Below are 19,601 nucleotides of genomic sequence, written 5' to 3' on the forward strand. Positions count from 1 at the left end.
TAATTATTTTTTATTAGTTTTATTATTATTAGAGATTATCTACGTGTGAGTGTGTGACAGGTTGAGTAATTAATATTAAGCAACACATTTTGTCAAAAAAAAAGTTACATCTGAAATCAACTGGAAAATAAATAATTAAAATTACACCATTGAATTAGTAAATTATGCATGTATGACTTACTTGCTTCTCAAAAAAATGTATGGCTTACTTGTAAATTACACTATTTAATTGGTAAAATATGCATGAATTATAAATTATTGTGAAAGTCAGTCGATAGTTGATGATTATATTAATCATCCAATGGTTGGTTGTTTAAGAATTTGTCATTGTTTTTCCTAAAAAAAAGAAAAGAATTTGTCATTGTTTAGTAAAAGACAAAAATTTTGTCGTTGGAGATGTTCTTAAAATCTACACTCTAGTACTATGAGTAGTACATTGTGCAGTAAAATCATTTAAATATGCCACTTATTTTGAGATATTTTTTCAATTAGCAATGAGTTCAATCTATGAGTGAAACAATTCTTGATCAGACTTTACTTTTTTTATATTTTTTTTTTGGTTAACCCACATAACTATGATTTCTTCTACTCTAAGTAAGCGCATCAACATATCCTTATGTCTTAGATCATTCGAGTCTGCTATGTAATTAATCCCGAGTCGACAACATGATATCCATTTTTTTAACATGGTTGTAAATGGGCAACTCCTAAGAGTCGAAATGGAATTCCTTATTTTTTTGACAGTGGTAAAACAAAACTCGCCCAAATGACAGGGTTAAACATAACATTTTTTTTGAAAAGAGAGTGTTGCTAGCATTCCTCTTAACCCATATATGTTAACAGTATTTTGGAAAATAATTCTAAAACATGACACTAATAAAATTGACAGCGCTGCGTACGAAAATTGTAGTGGAATGCGACTCTCTAGTAGTATAAATTCTTCCATGTTTAGCATTAGCACTCATCATTCATTAATTGTATCTTCCCAATGAAGCAAAAAATAATAGGAATGTTACTGCCTTTGCATTTTCTTTCAGTATTGCTTGGTGTACTTACTACTTTGGTTTTGGTACAAGCTCAGGATCAATCAGGTCTGTCTATGAATTTGTCTATACCTGCTTTATATATGTCACATAGTTGTTACAAATAATTATTCTAGTTGAAGTTATCTTAATAAGTTCATACATATCTCAGGATTCATTAGCATAGATTGTGGCCTACCGGAACATTTGAACTATTCTCAACCGGACACAGGCATAAATTACATATCAGATGCAGAGTTCATAGATAGTGGTGTAAGCAAGAGTATAGCACCTACAGAGGATATTATTAAACAGCAACTAAACTATTTAAGGAGCTTTCCAAATGGAGTGAGAAATTGTTACAGAATAAATGTAACAAGTGATACTAAATATTTAATCAGAGTTTCTTTCTATTATGGTAACTATGATAATCTAAATCAACCACCACAATTTGATCTTCATTTTGGACCCAATGTTTGGGTTACGGTGAAGTTCACCAATGTGTCTCGCATCGTATACCAGTGAGATCATTTACACTCCATCGCTAGATTACATACAACCATGTCTCGTTAATACAGGAAAAGGGACTCCATTCATTTCAGTTATAGAATTGAGGACTTTGAACCGTGACTCTTATATCACAGACTCAGTTAAATCAGCAGTAGTAGTATTCTTCATACGATATGATATAGGTTCCATCGCAAACTTCGAATACAGGTAAGATGTACTAACTAGCAGCACGTTAATTAGCTAACTTTAATATAAATAAATAACATAAAAGTCAATTACTGATAATTTTTGTTGGTCACGTACAAACAACAGGTACAAAGATGATGTTTATGACCGCATCTGGTTTCCTTTTCAATCGAGTTTTAAACGATTAAACACCTCACTTACCAATGATGATCGATTAGTTCAGAGTATGTATGAACTACCAGCAGTTGTGATGAACACTGCTGTTACATCAGTAAATCACGATACACCTTTAAAATTTGCATGGGCAGCAAATAATGTAAATGATCAATACTACCTCTACATGCACTTTAACGAGGTTGAAGAGCTGGCAGCAAATGAAACTAGAGTATTCAATATCTCGGTGAATGACAAGTGTTGTTTTTGGCTTCAAATTTGTGGTTTTGAGAAACAGAGAAAACCTGACACGATTTCATAAACGTGTCACGATTTTGGCTATGCCGAAAGCATGTTTTACTGGTGTATAATCGTGGCACGATTTTGGGAAAACGTGACACGATTTTCGGCTTGCTGGGCACGTTTTCTGGATAAGGTTGGTCGTACCTTGGGTCGTACGTATCAAACGTGTCATGATTTGGACAAACGTGACACGATTTTGACAGCTGAAGACTGCTATATAAGTGTTTCTTTGCAGATTTTGAAGGAGAGCTTGAAGAGAGAGAAACTTAGATTACAAAGGAGGTAACTTTAGGGTTGAGTGTCTTTGTAGTGAGGATCTCTTGGGTTGGGAAACATTGTAAACACCTTGGGTAGTGAGATTTCACCATTGGAAGGATCAAAAGCTTCCTTTTGTGTTTTCTCTTAGATTCATTGCGAGTGTGGGTGACATGAAAATGGGTAGAAATTAGGTCTTGTTCTTTTGTGAGCTTTTAAGCTAATTTCTTGTAACCCATTTGTATCACTTTCATCTTAGTGGATTGGAGGGCTGCTCTCTCCCCCAGAGTAGGTCATATTGGACCAAACTGGGTTACCATCTTGGTGTGTTTGTTCCTTTCTTTCATTGCTTATCTTTATTGCTTTGATTATGCTTGTGGTGTTGCTCTACACTTAGATTTAGATCTGTTTTTGTTGTTGTTGCTTGGAGACACTTTATCTATTGATTACCACTTCCTTTGCTCCACACATCTTTGTTATTCATTGGTGTGATTTTGTCCGAATTCACAACAATTGGCGCCCACCGTGGGGCATAGGCGTGAATTGGTAAAGTTGGTATCATGGGTTCAAAGTGGGACATCGAGAAGTTCACCGGAAGTAATGATTTCGGGTTGTGGAAGGTTAAGATGCAAGCGGTTTTGACACAACAAAAGTGTGTAGAAGCATTGAAGGGTGAAGCGGCGATGCCGGCACATTTGACACAAGCGGAGAAGCGTGAGATGATAGACAAGGCAAAGAGTGCCATTGTTTTATGTCTCAGAGATAAGGTTTTAAGGGATGTCGCGAGGGAGGCTACCGCGGCGTCGATGTGGGCTAAGTTGGAGTCATTGTACATGACGAAATCGTTGGCTCATAGGCAACTCTTGAAACAACAACTTTATTCATTTAGGATGGTGGAGTCTAAAACAATCTCGGAGCAATTGGCGGAATTTAACAAAATTCTTGATGATTTGGCCAACATTGAAGTTAATATGGAAGATGAGGATAAGGCTTTGTTGTTACTTTGTTCATTACCAAAGTCTTTTGAGCATTTCAAGGATACCATCCTTTATGGTAAGGAGGGCACCACTACTTTGGAGGAGGTCCAATCGGCTTTGAGAACCAAGGAATTGACCAAGTTCAAGGACTTGAAGGTTGATGATGGTGGTGAAGGCTTGAATGTTACAAGAGGGAGAAGTGAGCAAAGAGGAAAAGGCAAGGGGAAGTCGAGGTCCAAGTCTAAGTCCAAGGGCTTTGACAAATCAAAGTATAAATGCTTTCTTTGTCATAAGCAAGGTCACTACAAGAAGGATTGCCCGGATAAAGGGGGCAATGGTAGTTCTTCCGTTCAAGTTGCGGTGGCGTCCGATGAAGATGGTTATGAGAGTGCGGGTGCACTAGTGGTCACAAGTTGGGAACCAGAGAAGAGTTGGGTTTTGGACTCGGGATGCTCTTATCACATGTGTCCTAGGAAGGAATATTTTGAGACTTTGGCTCTAAAAGAAGGAGGAGTTGTTCGACTCGGAAATAACAAAGCGTGCAAAGTCCAAGGCATGGGCACCGTTCGTCTAAAGATGTTTGATGGCCGTGAATTCCTTTTAAAGGATGTGAGGTTTGTTCCCGAACTTAAGCGAAATTTAATTTCCCTTAGCATGTTTGATAGTCTAGGTTATAGCACTAGAATTGAGCATGGGGTTTGTAAAATTTCGCATGGTGCATTGATTACGGTTAAAGGGTCTAAAATGAATGGTTTATACATTTTAGATGGTTCCATAGTAATTGGTAATGCATCGGTAGCTAGTGTAGTACCTCATAATAATTCCGAATTGTGGCATTTGAGATTGGGGCATGTTAGTGAAAAAGGTTTAGTTGAACTAGCTAAACAAGGTTTGCTAGGAAAAGATAAATTGGACAAGCTAGAATTTTGTGAGCATTGCATACTAGGCAAGCAACATAGAGTGAAGTTTGGTAGTGGTATGCATCATTCTAGTAGACCTTTTGAGTATGTGCATTCGGACCTTTGGGGTCCTTCCAAGACTCTTACTCATGGAGGGGGTTCCTATTTTCTTTCCATCATTGATGATTATTCTAGGAGAGTGTGGGTCTTTGTTTTGAAAAACAAAAGTGACACATTTGAGAAGTTTAAGGAATGGCACACTCTCATAGAAAATCAAATGGGAACTAAACTAAAAGGTTTGAGAACTGACAATGGCCTGGAGTTTGTTTCAGAGCAATTTAATGAGTTTTGCAGGTTAAAAGGAATCAAGAGGCATAGAACCGTACCGAGAACACCGCAACAAAATGGTCTTGCTGAACGGATGAATAGGACCTTTTTGGAGCGGGTGAGGTGCATGGTTCTAGGAGCTGGGTTACCTAAGAGTTTCTGGGGTGAAGCAGTGACAACTGCTGCTTATTTGATCAATAGATGTCCATCAACGGGAATAGACTTCAAGACACCTATGGAGGTATGGAGTGGGAAACCGGCAGATTACTCCTCTTTGAAGGTTTTCGGAGCTTTGGCATATGCGCATATCAAGCAAGACAAGCTTGAGCCTAGAGCTTTGAAATGTGTCTTCATTGGTTATCCGGAAGGTGTGAAGGGTTACAAGTTGTGGAAATTGGACTCTAGTGGAGGGTCAAAAGTCTTGATTAGTAGGGATGTTACCTTTGATGAGACCCGTATGGGGATGAAGTGTAAAGACCTAGAGACTTTAGAACCGGAAACAATGGTGGAGGAAACTCAGTTTGAGGTGGAGCTTCCAAATGAAGAGAAAGATGATGTGGAAGATGAAGCTTCAACATCGGATACAAGTGGAACTCAACCGGTAGTGGATCCCGATTATCTTTTGGCTAGAGATAGAGAGAGGAGGATCATTACGGCACCTAGAAGATATGGTTTTGCGGACTTGGTGTGTTTTGCTCTAAATGCGGCTGAAGATGTGCAAGACTCGGAGCCTAGAAACTTCAAGGAGGCATTTGAGAGCAAAGAAAGCAAGTATTGGTTGAAGGCGGTGAATGAAGAGATGGATTCATTGGAAAAGAACCAAACTTGGAAACTTGTGAAGCTACCTAAACACCAAAGGGTAGTTGGATGCAAGTGGATCTTCAAGAAAAAGGAAGGTATTCCGGGAGTTGAAGGTCCTAGGTACAAAGCAAGACTTGTGGCCAAGGGTTTTACTCAAGTGGAGGGGATCGACTACAATGAGATCTTCTCACCGGTGGTGAAACATTGTTCCATAAGGATACTTATGGCTATTGTGAATCAATTCAATCTTGAGTTGGAACAAATGGATGTAAAGACCGCTTTCTTACATGGTGACCTTGAAGAGACAATCTACATGGAGCAACCGGAAGGTTTTGTGGAGGATAAGTCTAAGGTATGTCTTTTGAAGAAATCTTTGTATGGGTTGAAGCAAAGCCCAAGGCAATGGTATCGTCGGTTTGATGAATTTCTTTTGAAGACCGGCTTTGTGAGAAGCGGGTATGATTCTTGTGTGTACATGTTGAAGAGGGGTGAGAAAGTCATTCTCTACCTTCTTCTATATGTGGATGATATCTTGATGGCAAGCTCTAGCAAGGATGAGATTGTGAAGCTCAAAGAAAAGTTAAATGGTGAATTTGAGATGAAAGATCTTGGTCCGGCAAAGAGAGTTCTTGGAATTGATATCTTGAGGAATCGTGACAAAGGTGAACTTTTCTTATCTCAACTTAGTTATTTGAAGAAGGTGGTGGAGCGTTTTAGAATGACAAACTCTAAAACCGTGAGCACTCCCTTGGGTCACCACACAAAGTTGTCCATAAAACAATGTCCTCAATCCGAGGATGAGAAGCAAGCGATGGAAAGTACTCCCTATGCAAGTGGGGTTGGAAGCATCATGTATGGAATGGTTTGTAGTAGGCCGGACTTAGCTTATGCGGTTAGCATTGTGAGTCGGTTTATGGCAAATCCGGGTATTGTGCATTGGCAAGCTTTGAAGTGGGTGTTGAGGTATTTGAATGGGTCTTTGAAGGGCGGTTTGAAGTACACAAGAGCAGCTCAAGATGAAGACGCTTTAGAGGGGTATGTTGATGCGGACTATGCGGGCAATGTGGACACAAGAAAATCTCTATCGGGTTTTGTGTTTACTCTTTATGGCACGGCTATTAGTTGGAAGGCAAATCAACAATCCGTGGTGGCATTATCTACCACTCAAGCGGAGTACATTGCCCTTGTTGAAGGGGTGAAAGAGGCCATATGGTTGAAAGGGATGATTGGTGAGTTAGGAATTACTCAAGAATGTGTGAAGATACATTGTGATAGCCAAAGCGCCATTCACTTGGCGAATCATCAAGTGTATCATGAGAGGACAAAGCACATTGACATTCGCTTGCACTTTGTTAGAGACATGATTGAATCAAAAGAGATTGTGGTAGAAAAAGTGGCATCAGAAGAGAATCCGACGGATGTGTTTACCAAGTCACTGCCTAGATCAAGGTTCAAGCATTGCTTGGACTTGATCAAGTTTGTTGAAGAGTAATTCCCTTTTGGAGAGAGCAGCATGGTGGTTGATGGTTAAACTGACATCATCACCAAATTAGAAGTCAAGGTGGAGAATGTTGTTTTTGGCTTCAAATTTGTGGTTTTGAGAAATAGAGAAAACGTGACACGATTTCATAAACGTGTCACGATTTTGGCTATGCCGAAAGCATGTTTTGCTGGTGTATAATCGTGGCACGATTTTGGGAAAACGTGACACGATTTTCGGCTTGCTGGGCACGTTTTCTGGATAAGGTTGGTCGTACCTTGGGTCGTACGTATCAAACGTGTCACGATTTGGACAAACGTGACACGATTTTGACAGCTGAAGACTGCTATATAAGTGTTTCTTTGCAGATTTTGAAGGAGAGCTTGAAGAGAGAGAAACTTGGATTACAAAGGAGGTAACTTTAGGGTTGAGTGTCTTTGTAGTGAGGATCTCTTGGGTTGGGAAACATTGTAAACACCTTGGGTAGTGAGATTTCACCATTGGAAGGATCAAAAGCTTCCTTTTGTGTTTTCTCTTAGGATTCATTGCGAGTGTGGGTGACATGAAAATGGGTAGAAATTAGGTCTTGTTCTTTTGTGAGCTTTTAAGCTAATTTCTTGTAACCCATTTGTATCACTTTCATCTTAGTGGATTGGAGGGCTGCTCTCTCCCCCAGAGTAGGTCATATTGGACCAAACTGGGTTACCATCTTGGTGTGTTTGTTCCTTTCTTTCATTGCTTATCTTTATTGCTTTGATTATGCTTGTGGTGTTGCTCTACACTTAGATTTAGATCTGTTTTTGTTGTTGTTGCTTGGAGACACTTTATCTATTGATTACCACTTCCTTTGCTCCACACATCTTTGTTATTCATTGGTGTGATTTTGTCCGAATTCACAACAACAAGTTTTGGTATGGACCTGTGGCGCCTATATACCGGACACCATATACTACGATATTTAGTTTAACACCTTTGCCTAGCGCCCAAACATATCAAATTTCCCTTTCTAAGACAGAGAATTCAACCCTTCCACCCATCCTCAATGCTATCGAGGTTTATCAAGTAAAAAACTTCTCACAATCAGAAACTGAACAGGAAGATGGTAAGCTAGCTCCACACAAATACTACCAACTATTTCTAAATATAAGGTCCTCTTGATATATTTTCTATTGCGTTGATTATTCCTTGACAAAAACATAGATTATTTCTCTTTCTCGAAGGGTAAACTTGCAAAAAAAAAAAAAAACTAGAAGTCCACAAATCTACTACTGCTACTGCTACTGCTACCACGACTACTACTGCTACGGCTACCAATTAACAACTTTTTTAATTCACGTGATTTAGTCACTAGGGTCTTATATTTATGGAAGGAGACAGTATATTGTAAACGATTTACGAAATATCTTGAAATCCTTTTGAACTGTTTTTTCTTTTTCATACAAAATACTAGTTGATACTATCATGAACATCAAGAACACTTATGGGGTGGCTAGAAATTGGCAAGGAGATCCATGTGGTCCTGTGAAGTATATGTGGGAAGGCCTAAACTGTAGTATTGATGGCAATAACATTCCCAAGAATCACATCTTTGTAAGTTTACAATTCCTTAAATAAACTATATGCATAAATTCAAAAACTTCAATTATCCTCTGAAGTATTATTTGGAAATGCAACCAGGAATTTGGCTTCAAGTGGATTGACAGGGGAGATACCATCTTCCATATCAAAGCTCACTATGTTAGAGTACTTGTGAGTTCATATTCTCATTTGATTAAATAAACAGTATGTTTGGATGAAGGATTTTGGAACTGAGGGAAGATCATATTTTTCTTTTCTAAAATGTTATATGATCATCTATCATGTTATTACTTCATTTATTTAAAATAACAAATATATATCAAAATATAGCTTAAACCTCATATGGTTAAATGATAAAACAAATCCACTCCATTTGGAAGTTATTCTCTCTTTATTGGAGATTAAAATTTGTAACATGGCATTTGCATTGTTTTATTTCAGGAATTTATCTAATAATAGCTTAAATGGTCCTATACCCGATTTTCTGATGCAACTGCGGTCACTAAAAGTCTTGTAAGTCTCATATCGATTTTATAGGGGCAGAACAATCTTACAGGGTTAGTTCCAAGTCTTGTGTATAAGATAAACAAGTCATATTTATTTGTCCTTTGATGGCAGAAACGTGGAGAAGAACAATCTTACAGGGTTAGTTCCAAGTGGACTCCTTGAGAGATCAAAAACAGGTTCACTATCTCTGAGGTATGGCTCATACTCAAAGCTATATCAATTTATATTATAATCAAGAAAAAGATGAATTTTCAATGAAGCTTTATTTTCTTCCTAATATCAACATTTATGATTTGATAATTAATATCTAAGCACCTTTGACTTTTTTCAGCGTGGATGATGATAACCTTGGTATTTGTACGACGAAATCTTGCAAAAAGAAGAACATTGCTGTACCACTTGTTGCATCGTTTTCAGCATTAGTTCTAATCCTTTTGATTTCTCTTGGATTTTGGTTATTCAGAAGACAAAAAAGACAAAAAGGTACTTCTCAGAGGAGTAGTCTATTAATCCATTGGTTTGAATGCATACCTTATAGGTTGTATTAATCACATCAAACACACAAAAAGTGTTTATTTATGAAATCAGTTTTTGTTATATTGTATTGCGAATTGCAGTGATGCCATATTGCGTCCACATCCGCAATTTAAATCCACTGTTGCTATACTAATTCTTCATGTTTCATGTCTTATAAACGAATTTTATATTTTGTCATTATACAGAGTATTTATTTATGAAATCATATTTTTCTCATAACATGAATTAGAGTCGACTCTCCATAAAACTTTAGCTATATAGTATTTTATTCTTGTGTCATCTAGTGTAAATCTGATATTGCTTTTCTGCCACATTTTTCACACATCCTTGCATTTTCATTCAATTTTATTTATCACAGCTGTAGTTACGCCTTCAAATTCTAAGAAAAGGAGTTCAATGAAATCAAAACATCAAAAATTCAGTTACACTGAAATTGTCAATATGACCGATAACTTCAAAACTATTATTGGAGAAGGAGGATTTGGAAAAGTTTACTTTGGCACTCTACAAGACCAAACTCAAGTCGCTGTCAAGCGGCTTTCACCATCATCGATGCAAGGTTATAATGAATTTCAATCAGAGGTTAGACACTTCATTGAAGTTAAAAAACAACATATTTAATTTTTATTTAAGTAATAAATAGATTGCTGCATTATTTTCACAGCTAACTTTGGTAGAGATAAAATTTAAAATGCAGGCACAACTTCTAATGATTGTTCATCATAGAAATTTGGTCTCCCTCCTTGGATACTGTGATGAAACTGAAAACAAAACATTGATTTATGAATACATGGCCAAAGGAAATCTCCAACAACATTTGTTAGGTAATTTCTATTTTATCCGCAGTGTCAACATCCATAATAGATTTACTACTTCAAGTTTATGTACATTTTAAAGGTTAACATGCAAAGAATATTTTTTCATCAATTAAATCGATCAAACCTTAGCAGAGGTAAAATACAAATTTTTTTTATTATTAGGATAACAAGGATTCCATTAAAAATTTTGGGGAAGGAAAAATTATTATCAATATAGATTGAAATACACTAATGACCATTTTACAAGTGTCTGATATGAGATTTGAACTCAGTTCTTTGACATTACAAAGTCAAGCTCTTACCACTATGATGAAACCTTATAGACAAAGATTATGAATAAGGCAGGGAGAAGGGCAAGAGAAATTAATTTTTCCTATGCTTTCGTTTTAAATGCTTGTTAAGAATTTCAAGACTAATCCTTGTGTGCATGCAGTGGAAACTTCAAATATCTTAAATTGGAACGAGAGGCTTAACATTGCAATTGACGCAGCACATGGTAATGTATTGTTTACGGCAACATAATTCTTGCATCGTGCACCCTTACATTGCCCTTTGTGTGAATTTTCAGGATTGGATTATCTGCATAATGGATGTAAACCACCTATTATGCATAGAGATTTGAAGCCTTCTAACATACTACTAGATGAAAACTTGCATGCAAAGATTGCAGATTTTGGTCTAAGTAGAGCTTTTGGCAACGTTGATGATACTCATGTATCCACACGCCCTGCTGGTACATTTGGTTACATTGATCCGTAAGTGTGATATAAAAAATCAAATTGGATTGACCAGATTTTATTAATTTTTGTAGCATTTAGTTCACATAAACATCCATTTCAAGTAGAGGATTTCATGACTTTGAAACAAGTAGTAAAGTTACATGATATATTGTGTGCAAAAAGTTAGATTGCTATATTAATTTAATTTTAGTTTAGTTTTTTATTTTTTTTATTAACATATACTACTATTTCATTTGGTTTATGATTTGTATAATAATGAAAAGAAAAAATGTAAAAGTTTAAGGATCACTTATAAATCTTATTTATTTCTTTTCTTAATAGATTTCAGATAGCAGGAAACACAAATAAGAAAAATGATATCTATAGCTTTGGTATAATTCTATTTGTGTTGATCACCGGAAAGAAAGCTTTAGTGAGAGCATCTGGAGAAAGCACTCACATACTTCAATGGGTTATTCCCATAGTTAAGAGCGGAGATATTGAAAACATTATGGATATGAAGTTGCAGGGTGATTTCAGCATCAGTTCTGCATGGAAAGTAGTCGAGATAGCCATGTCATGCACTTCACAAACTGTAACTGAAAGGCCAAAAATAAGCGAAATATTGGCAGAGCTAAAGGAATGTCTATCTTTGGACATGGTTCGGAGAAATAATGGAAGCACAAGTGCTAGAGATGAATTTGTTTCTATAGCCACTGTATCAGAAACCAGTCTTTCAGCTAGATAACCACCATTTATAATGATATTTTTATCCTATATATGTTCAGTGTCACTCCAAATGTCATAGTACATTAGTCCTTGTTGTATTTATATAATAATTTGTATTCTGGAAGTTTTCTCGGAATAAAAAAGCTTGTGTGTCAACTACTATAGTATGAGGTATGCTTTATTAGAATCACTATTTTTTCTCCTAAACTATCAGGTAGAATAACATGTATGGAAAAATAAATTGTTAGTTACTACTCTAAAAACCGAAATTTGATCAATGCACATATTTTACTATTGTGTGCTAACTTACTATGTCACAAGGCTGACTGATATCCTAATTCTGAAATTTATCATCTGTACAAGTAAAACCATGGTGCGGAATTCTTATCCGTGTTTAATTTTGTATATTAAGAGTTTTTGGAAACAGAAACATCAATACAAGAAAAGATTAATGCAATATCCAGTACTGCAGAGAGGTAGAGTGACTGCCATGACACCCTCACAACCACGTTATTTTCCTATTTGGCATTCCCTTTGTTTCATTTATGCATTTGTTGTATTTCAAATAGTAAACCAAGTATTGCATTCTACAACAAAGTTATATGGTTGTTAGAATATTCTCATCTGTAACAAACCTGCTAGTTAAATAGGGTCTGATGGCCAAATGAAAAGGAATCCAATCATTCAACATTCAATTTTCTCTAAATTATCTTCAATTATGTACTTGACTCACACAAGTCACGTCAACATAAATTCATTCTTATATTGAGTTCCCTGTTCTGAGTTGGGATAATTCATGAATATAAAAACATGGTATTAGTGGAAATATATGCAAAGAGGATATGGATTGATGAAGTCAACACTGCTTGTTCTCATTTAGAGATTATCTACGTGTGATTGTGTGACAGGTTGAGTACTTAATATTAAGCAGCACATTTTGTCAAAAAGAAGTTACATCTGAAATCAACTAGAAAATAAATAATTAAAATTACACCATTGAATTAGTAAATTATGCATGAATATGTATGGCATGACTTACTTGCCTCTCAAAAAAATGTATGACTTGTAAATTGCACCATTCAATTAGTAAAGTATGCAAGAATTCTAAATTATTGTGAAAGTCACTCGATAGTTGCTGATTGCTGATTATATTAATCATCCAATGGTTTGTTGTTTAATAATTTGCCATTGTTTTTCCTCAAAAAGAAGAAGAAAAGAAAAGAATTTGTCATTGCTTGAGTTTACTATTTGAAATATATATTACCTCCATGTTGGGATAATTACCTCCATTTCTTAGACTGGGCAAACAATTGAGTTTAATATATATATTAACAGTATTTTGGAAAATAATACTAAAACATGACACTAGTAAAATTGACAGCGCTGCGTACGTAAATTGAAGTGGAATGCGACTCTCTAGTAGTATAAATTCTTCCATGTGTAGCTTTAGTGCTCATCATCATTCATTAATTGTATGTTCCTAATGAAGCAAAATTTGATAGGAATGTTACTGCCTTCACATTTTCTTTCAGTATTGCTTGGTGTCCTTACTACTTTGGTTTTGCTACAGGCTCAGGATCAATCAGGTTTGTCTATAGCTGCTTTATAAATGTCACATATTTGTTACAAGTAATTATTGTAGTTGAAGTTATCTTAATATGTTCATATATATATCTCAGGATTCATTAGCATAGATTGTGGTCTACCTCGAAAATCGAGCTATTCTGAGACAAGCACAGACATAAATTACATTTCAGATGCCAAATTCATAGACAGTGGTGTAAGTAAGAGGATATTACCTACAGGCAATAATGTTCTACAACAACTAGAATATGTGAGGAGCTTTCCTAGTGGAGTGAAAAATTGTTACAAAATAGATGTAACCAATGGTACCAAATATTTAATCAGAGCTTCTTTCTATTATGGTAACTATGATGATTTAAATGAGCCACCACAATTTGATCTTCATTTTGGAGCTAATGTTTGGGATACAGTGAAGTTCACCAATTTATCACGCATGACAATCAAGGAGATCATTTACACTCCATCACAAGATCACATACAACCATGTCTTGTTAACACAGGAAAAGGTACTCCATTCATTTCAGCTATAGAATTGAGGACTTTGGACAATACAGCTTATGTCACATACGCAGCTAAATCATCAGTATTATCATACTTCTTTCGATTTGATATAGGTTCCATCACAAACTTAGAATACAGGTAAGATAGTCTTCTAGTAGCAGCACATTGATTAGCTAACTTTAATATTTATTTAAATAATTAACTGATAATTTTTTTTGGTCATAAACAAACAACAGGTACAAAGATGATGTTTTAGATCGCATCTGGTATGCTTTTGAATGGAATGAGATGAAACGCATAAGCACCAAAGATGAAATATTAATTCAGAATATTTATAAACCACCAGCAGTTGTGATGAGCACGGCTGTTACACCAGTAAATGCCAGTGCTCCTATACAATTCAGTTTTGATGCAGTTAATGTAAATGACCAATACTACATATATTTGCACATTACTGAATTTGAAAATCTGGCAGCAAATGAAACTAGATCATTCAATATCACAGTGAATGGAATCCATATGTATGGACCTGAGATACCTGTATACCGGTCAGTAGATACCATATTCAGTACAATTCCTTTGACTGGAGCGACAAAGTATATATTTACCCTTTCCAAGACAGATAATTCAACCCTTCCACCCATCCTGAATGCCGTTGAGGTTTATAAAGTAAAAAACTTCTCATACTCAGAAACTCAACAGGATGATGGTAAGCTAGCCCTTTAGTGTAGTTTAAAAGCATACTATCTCCCAAATATAGGATCCTCTTGATATGTTTTCAGCTGTATTAATTATTTCTTTACCAACATACCCTTAATTATCTTACATCTTTTTCTGCAATCTGTATAAAATTACTACGATGAAAAGATGAACTAATTCTCTCTCCTGGAGGCTAAACTTCTAAACCAATATTAAAAATCAACAAATTTGTAAATATTACTATCAACTTGCTTAGTTCCCGTGATTTACTCAACGAGCGCCTATATTTAGGGATGAATATAGTATATGACTTAGTGTCACTTGTGGTGTAAAGTAATGTGAAAATTGGCTTGAAGTCCTTTTGAACAATTTTTTTGAATACGAAATACTAGTTGATACTATCACAAACATCGAGAAGGCCTATGAGGTGGCTAGAAATTGGCAAGGAGATCCATGTGCCCCTGTGAATTACATGTGGGAAGGCATAAACTGTAGTATCGATGGCAATAACATCCCAAGAATTACATCTTTGTAAGTTTATAATTCCTTAAATAAACCATATGCATAAATTCAAAAACTACAATTATCCTCTGAAGTTATATTTGTAAATGCAACCAGGAATTTGTCTTCAAGTGGATTGACAGGAGAGATATCATCTTCCATATCAAAGCTCACTATGTTACAGTACTTGTGAGTTCCTAATCTCATTTGGTTAAATGTTGAAATCAAATCTATTCGATTTTGAAATTATTCTCTCTTTATTGGAGATTCAAAATTGTAACTCAGCATTTAAATTGTTTTCTTTCAGGGATTTATCAAACAATAGCTTAAATGGTTCTATACCTGATTTTCTGATGCAACTCCGGTCACTAAAAGTCTTGTAAGTCCCATGTTGATCCATCAAATGTAATTTCATTGTTTATTAGTATAAAAAATAAAATAAAAAGTGTCATGTATTTGTCCTTTCATGGCAGAAACCTGGGGAAGAACAACCTTACAGGGTTAGTTCCAAGTGGACTTCTTGAGAGATCAAAAACAGGTTCACTATCACTGAGGTATCCTCATACTCAAAGCTATATTAATTCACATTATATTCAAGAAAACGACAGATTTTCAATGAGGATTTTTTTTCTTCCTGTTATGTTAATAATAATAAGTTCAGCAAAGATAATTGAGTTTTCTTCCTCCTAATATGATATAACAATTAATATATAAGCACCTTTGATTTTTTCAGTGTGGATGATGATAACCTTGGTCCTTGTATGACGGAATCTTGCAAAAAGAAGAACATTGCTGTACCACTTGTTGCATCGTTTTCAGCATTAGCTGTAATCCTTTTGATTTTTCTTGGATTTTGGCTATTCAGAAGACAAAAAAGACAAAAAGGTACTTCTCAGAGGAGTAGTGTATTAATCCATTGTTTTGAATGCATACCTTATAGGTTGTATTAATCACACCAAACACACAAAAAGTGTTTATTTATGAAATCAGTTTTTGTTATATTGTATTGCGAATTGCAGTGATGCCATATTGCGTCCACATCCGCAATTTAAATCCACTGTTGCTATACTAATTCTTCATGTTTCATGTCTTATAAACGAATTTTACATTTTGTCATTAAAAAGAGTATTTATTTATGAAATCATATTTTTCTCATAACATGAATTAGAGTTGACTCTCCATAAAACTTTAGCTATATAGTGTTTTATTTATCACAGCTGTAGTTACGCCTTCAAATTCTAAGAAAAGGAGTTCAATGAAATCAAAACATCAAAAATTCAGTTACACTGAAATTGTCAATGTTACCGATAACTTCAAAACTATTATTGGAGAAGGAGGATTTGGAAAAGTTTACTTTGGCACTCTACAAGACCAAACTCAAGTCGCTGTTAAGCGGCTTTCACCATCATCGATGCAAGGTTATAATGAATTTCAATCAGAGGTTAGTCACTGCATTGAAGTTAAAAAACAATATATTTAATTTTTATTTAAGTAATAAATAGATTGCTGCATTATTTTCACAGTTAACTTTGGTAGAGATAATAGTAACTCAAAATGCAGGCACAACTTCTAATGATTGTTCATCATAGAAATTTGGTCTCCCTCCTTGGATACTGCGATGAAACTGAAATCAAAGCATTGATTTATGAATACATGGCCAAAGGAAATCTCCAACAACATTTGTTAGGTAATTTCTATTTTATCCGCAATGTCAACATCCATAATAGATTTACTACTTCCAGTTAATGTACATTTTAAAGGTTAACATGCAAAGTATATTTTTTCATCAATTAAATCGATTAAACATTAGCAGAGGTAGAATATATTCGATAGTTTATATTATTATGATTACAAGGATTGCTTTAAAAAATTTGGGGAAGGATGAACTATTATTAATAGGGATACACTAACGAATATTTTACAAGTGTCTTATATGAGATTTGAACTCTGTCCTTTGACAATACAAAGTCAAGCTCTTACGTACCACTAAGTTGACACCTTATGGACAAGGATTATGAATAGGGAAGGAAGTAGGGCAAGAGAAATTGATTTTTCCTATGCTTTTGTTTTAAATGCTTAGAATTTTAAGACTATGTTTGTTTGCATGCAGTGGAAAATTCGAATATCTTAAATTGGAATGAGAGGCTTAACATTGCAGTTGACGCAGCACAAGGTAATGTATTGATTATGACAGAATTTGTCTTGCACTGTGCACCCTTACATTGCCGTAGTGTGAATTTTCAGGATTGGATTATCTGCATAATGGATGCAAACCACCAATCATGCATAGAGATTTGAAGCCTTCAAACATACTACTTGATGAGAACTTGAATGCAAAGATTGCTGATTTTGGTCTAAGTAAAGCTTTTGGTAACGATGATGATTCTCATATATCCACACGCCCTGCTGGTACATTTGGTTACGTTGATCCGTAAGTGTAATATAAAAAAATCAAATTGGATTCACCAGATTTTAATATTTTTGGTAGCAATTACTTCACACAAATATCCATTTCAAGTAAAGGATTTCATGACTTTGAAACAAATTGTAAAGGTAAGTATCACAAGTTTAATTATCACTTATGCATCTTATTTGTTTCCTTTCTTAATAGATTTCAGATACCAGGAAACACAAACAAGAAAAATGATATCTATAGCTTTGGTATAATTCTATTTGTGTTGATCACCGGAAAGAAAGCACTAGTTAGAGAATCTGGAGAGAGCATTCACATACTTCAATGGGTTATTCCCATAGTTAAAAGAGGAGATATTCAAAACATTGTTGATAAGAAGTTGCAGGGTGAATTCAACATCAGTTCTGCATGGAAAGTTGTTGAGATAGCCATGTCATGCATTTCACAAACTGTAGCTGAAAGGCCAGACATAAGCCAAGTATTGGGAGAGCTAAAGGAGTGTGCATCTTTGGACATGGTTCAGAGTAATAACGGAAGTATGAGAGCTAGAGATGAATTGGTTTCTGTTGCGCTACATGTTTCAGAAACCACTATTTTAGCTAGATAAGCACCATTAGTCCTATATTGATATTTTGTACTATATTGAATGTCACTGCAAATGTCCTAGCACATGAGTCCTTGTTGTATAATATATAATAACTTGTACTATGGAAGTTTTCTAGGAATAAAAAAATTAGTGTGTCAAATACTATAGTTTGAGTGATGCTTAATTACAAGCACTAGTTTTGTCCTAAATTAGAAGGAACAATAATGTGCTTGGAAAGATAAATAAATTGTTAGTTGTTACTCTACAAACCAAAATTTGATCAGTGCACATATTTTACTAATTGAATGCTAACTTATTATGTCACAAGGCTGACTGATATCCTAATTCCTGAAAAGATTTCTTTAGTAGTTACCAAATTTTGAATTAAGAGTTTTTGGAGACAAGAGAATCAATACATGAATAGATAAAAGGTGTAGCCAGTACTTCAGAGAGGTAGAGGGGCTGCAATGACATGTGCCAAATAATTGTCTATCAGTAATAAATGTCACAAGTACCAAATAATTCCCTATTTGGTATCCTCTTAGTTCCATTTATGCATATGTTGTATTTCAAAAGCGCTATAACATGTCTGTGTTTTGCATTTTTAATAGCATTTATGTTGAAATGCTATTAAATTTGCGCTATTAAAAACCAAAATAGTAATAGTGAAACCACGTATTACAATTTACAACAAGGTTCTAGAAGACGTGGTTGTTGCCTTGGAATATTTTCGTCTATTACAAACTTTCTAGTTAAATAGGGTCTGATGGCCAAATGAAAAGGAATCCAATCATTCAACATTCAATTTTCTCTAAATTCTTTGCATTTTTGTACTTGACTCACAACTCACATCAATATAATTCATTCTTATATTGAGTTCCCTGCTGAGTTGGGACCTGAATATCCAAATCCAATCTCAATTGGTATCACCTTCGATCCTGATCACAATACGACATAATTGAGATTTTGTGATATTTTTATCACGAAAAATGTTACTAATTATATTTAGTATCATTTGACAACTGTCAGACAAAACCTATGTTACTAAAGAGTTTTAGTAACAATTTTTTTAGTATTATTAGTAACAATTAACAAATGTTACTTGTTTTTGTTTTTATTATCTTAATTAGTAATAATTAAAAGATGCCGCCTATTTATAATTTTTGTAGACATGTCGCGTATTTATAGTTTTTGGCATTTTGCTTAGACTTCATTAAGATTTTTTGAAAAACTCCAATTTGAACTAACCAAAAATTGAAGATCAACTTATTTAGATGAAACTTGAGACTTTGAGGACGATCACATTCCAAGGTCATAAGCCAACACCACCACACCAACCCAATAGTTTTTTTTTTTGAATAAGTCTATGCTTCCGCTGCTTATTAAAGAAAAAAAAGAGAGTCTATGACTCCCTTTCCTCTACATGGAAAAACGAGAAAAGAATTAACCAAAACTAAACTTTAAAGTAAGATGTGATTTTTTTTAAAGAAAAACAGAGATGATTAATGATACTTCA

General features: G+C 34.9%; 3 protein-coding genes across 4 annotated transcripts; all 3 read left to right on the forward strand.

Moving 5' to 3' along the window:
- The first annotated feature begins 963 nt into the window (after window positions 1-963).
- On the forward strand, window positions 964-11,957 carry LOC146896891 (putative LRR receptor-like serine/threonine-protein kinase At1g05700). Its single transcript, XM_085739239.1, has 14 exons — window positions 964-1,091; window positions 1,195-1,739; window positions 1,845-2,125; window positions 7,815-8,015; window positions 8,364-8,503; window positions 8,591-8,662; window positions 8,933-9,004; window positions 9,110-9,190; window positions 9,330-9,481; window positions 9,894-10,117; window positions 10,233-10,359; window positions 10,787-10,849; window positions 10,922-11,108; window positions 11,415-11,957. Exons 5-14 carry the CDS (start codon window positions 8,472-8,474, stop codon window positions 11,818-11,820), a joined length of 1,416 nt encoding a protein of 471 aa, XP_085595365.1. The 5' UTR covers window positions 964-1,091; window positions 1,195-1,739; window positions 1,845-2,125; window positions 7,815-8,015; window positions 8,364-8,471; the 3' UTR covers window positions 11,821-11,957.
- LOC146896892 (putative LRR receptor-like serine/threonine-protein kinase At1g05700) lies at window positions 1,010-2,193 on the forward strand. The gene is made up of 4 exons (XM_085736355.1): window positions 1,010-1,091; window positions 1,195-1,305; window positions 1,601-1,739; window positions 1,845-2,193. Exons 1-4 carry the CDS (start codon window positions 1,010-1,012, stop codon window positions 2,191-2,193), a joined length of 681 nt encoding a protein of 226 aa, XP_085592481.1.
- A 1,302-nt stretch (window positions 11,958-13,259) lies between the features above and the next one.
- LOC146896893 (putative LRR receptor-like serine/threonine-protein kinase At1g05700) lies at window positions 13,260-18,360 on the forward strand. 2 transcript variants are annotated; one of them, XM_085739238.1, is made up of 13 exons: window positions 13,260-13,387; window positions 13,481-14,024; window positions 14,123-14,595; window positions 14,978-15,116; window positions 15,204-15,275; window positions 15,394-15,465; window positions 15,560-15,640; window positions 15,820-16,013; window positions 16,304-16,527; window positions 16,647-16,773; window positions 17,197-17,259; window positions 17,331-17,517; window positions 17,698-18,360. In XM_085739238.1, exons 1-13 carry the CDS (start codon window positions 13,276-13,278, stop codon window positions 18,104-18,106), a joined length of 2,697 nt encoding a protein of 898 aa, XP_085595364.1. In that variant the 5' UTR covers window positions 13,260-13,275; the 3' UTR covers window positions 18,107-18,360. The 2 variants fall into 2 exon arrangements, with proteins under 2 accessions (XP_085595364.1, XP_085595363.1); XM_085739237.1 differs by having other exon boundaries at window positions 15,820-15,971.
- The last annotated feature ends 1,241 nt before the right edge of the window (window positions 18,361-19,601 follow it).

This window comes from Medicago sativa, chromosome 8 (genome assembly GCF_051527215.1).
Source record: "Medicago sativa cultivar Bolivia chromosome 8, Bolivia_mono, whole genome shotgun sequence".
Taxonomy (NCBI): Eukaryota; Viridiplantae; Streptophyta; class Magnoliopsida; order Fabales; family Fabaceae; genus Medicago; species Medicago sativa.

Coding starts and splice junctions, on each gene's coding strand:
- LOC146896892 (XM_085736355.1), top strand. CDS start 1,010: ATGTTACTGCCTTTGCATTTTCTTTCAGTATTGCTTGGTGTACTTACT. Junction 1,306..1,600: donor AGATAGTGGTGTAAGCAAGA/GTATAGCACCTA, acceptor TCGTTAATACAG/GAAAAGGGACTCCATTCATT. Junction 1,740..1,844: donor ATCGCAAACTTCGAATACAG/GTAAGATGTACT, acceptor TACAAACAACAG/GTACAAAGATGATGTTTATG.
- LOC146896891 (XM_085739239.1), top strand. CDS start 8,472: ATGGCAATAACATTCCCAAGAATCACATCTTT. Junction 10,850..10,921: donor TGCAATTGACGCAGCACATG/GTAATGTATTGT, acceptor GTGAATTTTCAG/GATTGGATTATCTGCATAAT. Junction 11,109..11,414: donor ACATTTGGTTACATTGATCC/GTAAGTGTGATA, acceptor TTTTCTTAATAG/ATTTCAGATAGCAGGAAACA.
- LOC146896893 (XM_085739238.1), top strand. CDS start 13,276: ATGTTCCTAATGAAGCAAAATTTGATAGGAATGTTACTGCCTTCACAT. Junction 14,025..14,122: donor ATCACAAACTTAGAATACAG/GTAAGATAGTCT, acceptor AACAAACAACAG/GTACAAAGATGATGTTTTAG. Junction 16,014..16,303: donor ATTAATCCATTGTTTTGAAT/GCATACCTTATA, acceptor TATTTATCACAG/CTGTAGTTACGCCTTCAAAT.